Source organism: Podarcis erhardii (genome assembly GCF_964252035.2).
Source record: "Podarcis erhardii genome assembly, chromosome: 8".
Taxonomy (NCBI): Eukaryota; Metazoa; Chordata; class Lepidosauria; order Squamata; family Lacertidae; genus Podarcis; species Podarcis erhardii.
In genome coordinates, this window is record NC_138499.1 from 33733219 (window position 1) to 33740804 (window position 7586).

A 7586-nucleotide genomic window follows, 5' to 3' on the forward strand; every position below is an offset into this window, starting at 1 on the left:
CCACTCTTCTCTCCTAGCGGCGCCCAGTGTAAGCAGCACCCAAGGCGCGCAAAAATAAAATAAAAACCCTTCCACAATCTGCAGGACTTTCCTTTGGCAGGATGCTGACTGTCCTTCGAGAGTCCCTTCTTTGCTGATTTTTACTGGCTGGAAATCGCCCCCTCCCACCCCGACGGCAAGGGGAGGAGGAGCAGCAGCAGCAGCAGCAGCAGCACCCCCTGCTCAGGCGGCCAAAGCCTCCGCGACCCAGACGGGCGCTGTTGAAAGGAGCGCGCGCCGCCCTTTGAGCGCAGCGTCGCCCAGGCAGGCAGAACCTCCCAGGTCTAGAGGGGCGGGGGAGTGACTCGGGCAGGAGTCTCCCCCGCGCGCCGCCACTCGGGCTAGGCGAGCGCGAGGTCTCCCCCCGGTTGCCCCACACAGATGGTACGCCCCGCTGTGGCGCATATATATCTATCTATCCATATAGCCCTGTCAGGAGACGGTTCCCTCCAAGCCGTCGAGCAGCTTCTCTCGGGGGGGTGGGAAGCGGAGCCTTGGTCGGCGGGCTCCCGCTCGCCGCTCTGCCTTCCTCCTCCTCCTTCTCCTCCTTCCCGCCCCACTTCGGCGTGTGGGGCTGGGTCATGTCTACGGGCTCCCTGAGTGACGCCGAGGAGCTGCCGGAGATGGACCTGAGGGGGCTGCAGCTCGACTACCCGGGGCCGCCCCGCTCCAAGCGGCGTCCCCGAGGCGAGCCCTGCCCTTCGGCGGGAAACTCCTCCGCCGCGGAAGAGGAGGAGGAGGAGGAAGACGACGACGAGGAGGAAGACGCGGAGACGAGCTGTGGCGGCAAGAAGAAGCGCGCCAAGGGAGCGCCCGCGGCGGGAGAGAGCAACGGCGGCGGCGGCGGCGGCGGCGGCGGGAAGCGTCCTCCGGCGTCGGGCCGCGGCGGCCCGGTAGCGGCCGAGTGCAAGCAGACGCAGCGCAACGCGGCCAACGCGCGCGAGCGAGCCCGCATGCGCGTGCTGAGCAAGGCGTTCTCGCGCCTCAAGACCAGCCTGCCCTGGGTGCCCCCGGACACGAAGCTCTCCAAGCTGGACACGCTGCGCCTGGCCTCCAGCTACATCGCCCACCTCCGCCAGCTGCTGCAGGAAGACCGCTACGAGAAGGGCTACGTGCACCCCGTCAACCTGGTAAGAGCTACTCGCGGGAAGGCGCCCGCGGTTGTTGTTGTTTAGTTGTTTAGTCGTGTCCGACTCTTCGTGACCCCCTGGACCAGAGCACGCCAGGCACTCCTGTCTTCCACTGCCTACTGCAGTTTGGTCCAAGTCATGCTGGTAGCTTTGAGAACACTATCCAACCATCTTGTCCTCTGTCGTCCCCTTCTCCTTGTGCCCTCCATCTTTCCCAACATCAGGGTCTTTTCCAGGGAGTCTTCTCTTCTCATGAGGTGGCCAAAGTATTGGAGCCTCAGCTTCAGGATCTGCCCTTCCAGTGAGCACTCAGGGCTGATTTCCTTAAGAAGGGATAGGTTTGATCTTTTAGTCCATGGGACTCTCAAGAGTCTCCTCCAGCACCATAATTCAAAAGCATCAATTCTTCGGCAATCAGCCTTCTTTGTGGTCCAGCTCTCACTTCCATACATCACTACTGGGCACGTTAAACCAAGGGTGTTTCTGAACACGTGCAGAGCATGCCTTTTCTGTCGCCACAAAATCATACCAGGGCTCGCACATCTATGGTTCGGTGTCAAGAGTTTGCAGAGCAGGAAGTGGTGTGTAGACGGGCACCTCAGGCTTCCTGAATTCTAAACACCGCACAGGGATCATGAACAAAAAGTCCCAGGAATTTAAGCTATATGGGCAACCTATATGAACTTGAACCTGGCACCTGCCACTTTAGGAATTCTTGTTTGGCTTTTTCCTAGACACAGGTGATTAGTTAATATGATCCATATCTGCCTATTAAGATCTAATTTGTTTTTAAAAATCAGCCTCTTGTTTTGTCAGAGGAAGGAGTTAAAAATATCTGGTAGTTTACTCCTGTAGACATTAGTGGCTAAACAGCAACCCCCAGTTATTTTCTAAGGCAACAAATGGAACTTTTGAGAATCATTCATTCTCTCAGTATACACAAATTACTGGAAACTAGAAATAATGTAATAGTTGTAATAATATACATCTGTGCTGCAGACATGGGAACTGTAGTAGCCTTAGAGTTGGAAAAGCTTTATCACCTGCTAACCATGTTGATAATGCACTGCTAAAGGCGACTCATGAGTTTTTGTGTAAGCTTTAGTGGATAAAAAAAATCTCAGTGATTTTATTTAAATCTGAGGTGAGAAAATTGTGGTTCCCTGCTCTCCTCATCTCTGATAGTTGGCTGCGCTGGCTGGAGCTGATGCAGCTGGAATCCACCACTGGCTGGAGGACCAGAGGTCCCCCATCCTTGATTATATCGTATTCCAAGGGAGGCTTGAACTTCTGGCTCCTTTTCCATGTTATCAGTAGGAGCTCTGTCTATGGATTCCCACCTGTCTGTGGAGAGTTCTCTTCCTGGGTTTTAAGCAGTTGTGGGTCTTCTAGCACAGCAGTGGAGTGTATCTTTTGTGCTTGTCTCTGGAGCACAGTATTTTAAAGCTCTGAAATGCTAACCTGTTCAGTGTGCACATAGAAAAACACAATTGCTTCGTTGGATGAGATGATGGATCTTTGTCTTGTTTAGCTTTCTCTTTCCAGCAGTGGCCAAGATTGGTCAGAAGTGGAGCATGGAAGTGATGGCTGTCCTTTAATGTGTCCCAGAATAGGTACACCTGTTGCTAGCTTAATTTATAATCTCCATATTCTTTTGGTAATGGATTCGCTAAGTTATGTGTTGGGTGTGGAATTAATTTTGCCTGTCCTGACCCTACTGTTGATTTTTGTTGGATGGTCCTAATTTGAGAAGGGGGCTTTTTGCTCTTTTTTCTTAATGCAGTTCCTAACTTTTAAAACCTCTAACATGGTCACTGGTTTCTAAAGGACACAACCTAAATCTCCTTGGGTTTTCTTTCATAGGGAAGATGCTCCAACCCCAAGTATGCATGGTGAACATCTAAGTATACATGATTAGGATTAATTCCTCAGGTCCAAGAATACTGAAACAAAATACTTGATTTTATGATGTGAATCTGTTTCTGGCAGAATATTATTCATATGCATATTTTACTCATGAAAGCTCTTATGATTTTTTTAAAACTGTCTGACACACTTAAAATATACATCTGTGTAAAAAAACTGCATCAAAGCTTAAGTTGCACTTAGTACATTCATAACTTGCCCCTCCTCTAAGGAGTTCTGTCAAGTTCTAGCTTCACAGTGAGCATGTGAACTAGATCAGGCCAGAAACATCTTGTAGCCACATGGGGATTTGAATTTGAGCTTCATATATCTAGACCCATTCACTTGAACCACTTCTCTGTTTGAAAGACAGTTGTAGTCATTTTCAACAAAGCTAATGTGTGAACAATAGTCTTATACACCTCCATAAATGAATGCTTTTAAAAATCAATGGAAAAAAAATCCTACTGAACTTCAGTGTAATATTATATTGAATATATATTTTGCCAATGTGTGTCAGTTCTACAGAAAGTAAGGACAGGAGAGAGTGTTTAAATTAACAACTAGGTTCTTTCTGTTCTGTGAATGGGGGTAAACTTGAAATTGGTAGCAGGCTTCAGCCCCCCCCCCCCCGTTGCTGTCATGAGTAGTCTACTTACACTGACAGTGTAAGTACCAGATTTCAAGGCTCTGCTTTTACAAAAAGAGAAATTGTTAAGTCAAAATACCAATAACACGTGGCAGAAGTTTGCTTAATCACCTTGAAACATCAGATAAGTTTGTAAAGAGAATTTTGCATTTTGCTTGGCCAACAGACCAAAACAAACTGAGGCAAAGCATCTTGCATTCTGCTGGACCAACATACTCTTCTGGGTTGCCTTGCCTTGCATTATTTTGGAATAATGCAGAGGAGAGTTATGCATACAAAACCAGACTGAGGTTCATTAGTGTTTGCCAAGGGGTATAGGCTGCAGTTAACAGCGCAAGGTGAGAAAAGTTTTAAGCCTTCAGCACTTTTTCTCCCAGCAGAATCAGACACCTTAAAGAGAAAGTTAATGCGATTCAAGGGGTGCTGTGTGACTTTTAAACACCCTTTCAAGAAAATGCTTTTGAGTTTTTTCTTGAACTGGGGGCTGGAACAGAAATAGCAATAGGATTTTTGTTGTCTGCATATTTTTGCCTTTCTGTCTAACATTGAATACCGCTTTAATTTCAGACCTGGCCATTTGTGGTTTCAGGAAGACCAGAAAGTGATACCAAAGAGGTTTCAACAACCAACAGATTATGTGGAACTACAGCTTAGTTAAAGTAAGCAATACTCTTGCTGGATATGCTTCCAAACCATCCTGACTTGTATGGACCAAAACAAACTGATTCAAAGAAATCAAGTCTGCTCAGTGTTTAAGCCCTCTCCTTGTTCATTTCGAAGGGAAAATGCACTTAAAAATATAATGAAGAAGGAAAGAGGGAATTTGCTGAATTTTCTGCTTCAGCTAAACTGGCGGGTTTGGAAAAGCATTTTTCTGCATCATTACCTGAAGAAACTGTTCCAAAGCCTTTTTGACTAACTGAAGATATACAGGAGGACAACTCCACTAGCATTAACAGCATGGACCAAAAATATAGATTGTACAAGCTAATCCCAAACAGTGTTATTTGTATGCCAAAAGGAAAGTGGTATTCTAGACTAGTGTGCAAAACTCAAAATTTATAATATATTTGATCTTATGTTCTTGGCAGCTATGCAATAGTAAGACTACTTCTATCATTTTAGCCATGTTAAGAAACAAAAAAACCCTAAGATGAAAAGGTAGCAAGAATCCAGCTGCTCCTTTACAGCCTGCTCCACAAATGCAGTTAATCAAGTGAATTTAAGCCAAACCATATCCATTCTCAATGAAGTTGTTGGGGCTAAATTTTCTTCTATGCAAGTATGAGGTCTTAAGTAGATCAAGGATCAAAGTCGTTGGTAAATTCTTGTTGGACAAGGGCTAGTGATCATATTTTTGTGCGGATTACTTTCAGTGGGATGCATTCAGCAAAGATGCGTGAAGTTCCCTTAACCTGAAACAGGAAGCCTGTTCACTTCAGACTGGGGAAGAAGTGCTATGCAAGAAGGTGGTACTTTTATTATGGTTTAGGAGATTTGGAAGGGACGCGGGTGGCGCTGTGGTCTAAACCACAGAGCCTAGGGCTTGCCGATCAGAAGGTCGACGGTTCAAATCCCTGCGACGGGGTGAGCTCCCGTTGCTCGGTCCCTGCTCCTGCCAACCTAGCAGTTTGAAAGCACGTCAAAGTGCAAGTAGATAAATAGGTACCGCTCCAGCAGGAAGGGAAACGGCATTTCCTTGCATTGCTCTGGTTCGCCAGAAGCGGCTTAGTCATGCTGGCCACATGACCTGGAAGCTGTCTGCAGACAAATGCCGGCTCCCTCGGCCTATAGAGCGAGATGAGCGTGCAACCCCAGAGTCGTCTGTGACTGGACCTAATGGTCAGGGGTACCTTAACCTTTACCTAGGAGATTTGGAACTTCCAAACCTGCTGTATTTCCCCCACTTCTCTCAAGCTTCAGGTATCAATCTTTCTGGAGTTCCTTTTGCGAAGGATGTAGTAACCAGTATTTCAAATGTAAATAACTCTATTTTTATACATGATATTAAAAGCTTTGTTGCAAGGATACTATGAATTCTTAGTCGTGGTTTGAGGGGGGGAACCCCAATTGCTGAAAAATCCAGAAATATTCATAGAATTGGACTTAATGGCTGCAATCTGCAGTGGAGCAAACTGATTAACAGAGTGTGTCAGAGCATTCATTGACCTTGCCTGGAATGGGAAGTTGTGTGTGTGCGCATGTACATGAAACGGAGAGGGGTGTCACTTCATCGTGACAAGAAAGTTGGAAGTATTGTTGAAAATTCAGGTAAGTAATTTTTCTTGGAGGTGGAGAAACATTGAAGTGGAAATAATTGATCTTTGCCACTGTGGACATCAGTGATGTCCTCTTTTGCAGTTATTCATTTGCATTGGGAAAGATTCCTGAGCTTCTCCAGTTGGAAACAACTTATTCCTCTTCCAGATCACAGATCCTGAAATACTTCGATTTCAAAGCATTTCTTGTGGCTTGCCTCACAGCAATAACTGGAACTGGTGATTACAGTGACATTTTGAAGATGCTTTATCCCTATAGCTCAGTTGCTGGACAGCAAAAATGACTGCTTCCCCCAATAACATTGCTGAAAAAACTTTTTTTGTGCACAGATATCTCTGGTTCAATTCACTGAACTTCATTTCACCTCCAGATAGCATTCTTTATGGACAATTGTTTTTACAACACAATGATCTGGTATTCACTAAGCAAGAGAAGGTGAAATCAATTAATTGTATAGTACAAATTACAATCCATTGCATAGATTTACCTTCGAGTTTAGGTTATGTGATAAAAGAACGTGAAATGGTGACTTCTGCTGTACTTGGAGAATTTCTGTTGAAGAAAGGTGAGCAATACAACATTTCCTTATTCACATAACTCTTGTCTACTTTTCCCTTCTGCAGAGAAAAATCAAATAGCTAAATCAAATGGTTTCATTTAACATAATAAACATTGGGCTCACTTTTATTTGCAGCCACGGTGAACAAGAGAGAGAGAGAAGGAGGAGGAGGAGGAGGTTCAACTATTTCTATTAGGTGCTGTGTGAAAAGCTTATTTCTTGGCCTGGGCTATTCTCTGGAACTGAGCCCAGCTGCAATTGGGCAACAATTCTTAGAAATTGGAGAAACAAGAGAAAGAATAAAACAGTTTAAATAACTTATACTGGAATGAGTGTGAAGCAGTTAAATAAGGATGTGAGATGAGGGGACATTACGGTTTGGTTCTTAACTAGGCTTCTACGAATGTAAAGTCTCCTCCTGTTCATGAATGCAACTGAGATCATCAGCTGGCAGAAGCAGCACAACAGTTCCCCCTCATTTTCCTTGAGCTGTCTTTCAGGCTGCTCCAGAGAGAAAGTTTTTTTCTTTTCTTTTTTTTTTTTTGCTAGCGTTCTTTCTCCCTTCCAGTAGCAAGAATTTCCCAGGAGTTGAACTCTGCTCAGAGACTACTTTGGCCACTAGGACCAAACTGAGGGTCCTAGCCATTTTTTTTGCATGAAATAGCATGGTTCTATATTTATCATTTTTGCAAAAACAACAACAACTATACTGCAAACATTAAGAGCAATGAAAAACATAAAAACAACAATAAAATTGCATTCATAAAAAGTATAATACACATGACAAATCAAAATATTGTATGGATACATAAACACAGCTAGATCACATCTTTGGGAATGCCTGTGTGAACAGATGAGTTTTAAGCAGGTATCTAAATAACAGTACTGCAGGTGCTTGCCTGATGCTCATTGGACGTGCATCCCAAAGGGAGATTACTGCCACATAAAGGCCCTGGTCTTAGTGGACATAACATGAACCTTGGAATATTAATCTATATGGATGTTGCTTGTTCTTGTTTAAATG

At 44.9% G+C, this 7586-nt stretch overlaps 1 protein-coding gene across 2 annotated transcripts; it reads left to right on the forward strand.

The window, feature by feature from the left end:
- Positions 1-264: 264 nt before the first annotated feature.
- Positions 265-6883, forward strand: MSC (musculin). 2 transcript variants are annotated; one of them, XM_081874809.1, is made up of 3 exons: positions 265-1169; positions 4291-4382; positions 6698-6883. In XM_081874809.1, exons 1-2 carry the CDS (start codon positions 621-623, stop codon positions 4375-4377), a joined length of 636 nt encoding a protein of 211 aa, XP_081730935.1. In that variant the 5' UTR covers positions 265-620; the 3' UTR covers positions 4378-4382; positions 6698-6883. The 2 variants fall into 2 exon arrangements, with proteins under 2 accessions (XP_081730935.1, XP_081730934.1); XM_081874808.1 differs by lacking the exon at positions 6698-6883 and adding an exon at positions 5100-5364.
- Positions 6884-7586: the final 703 nt, after the last annotated feature.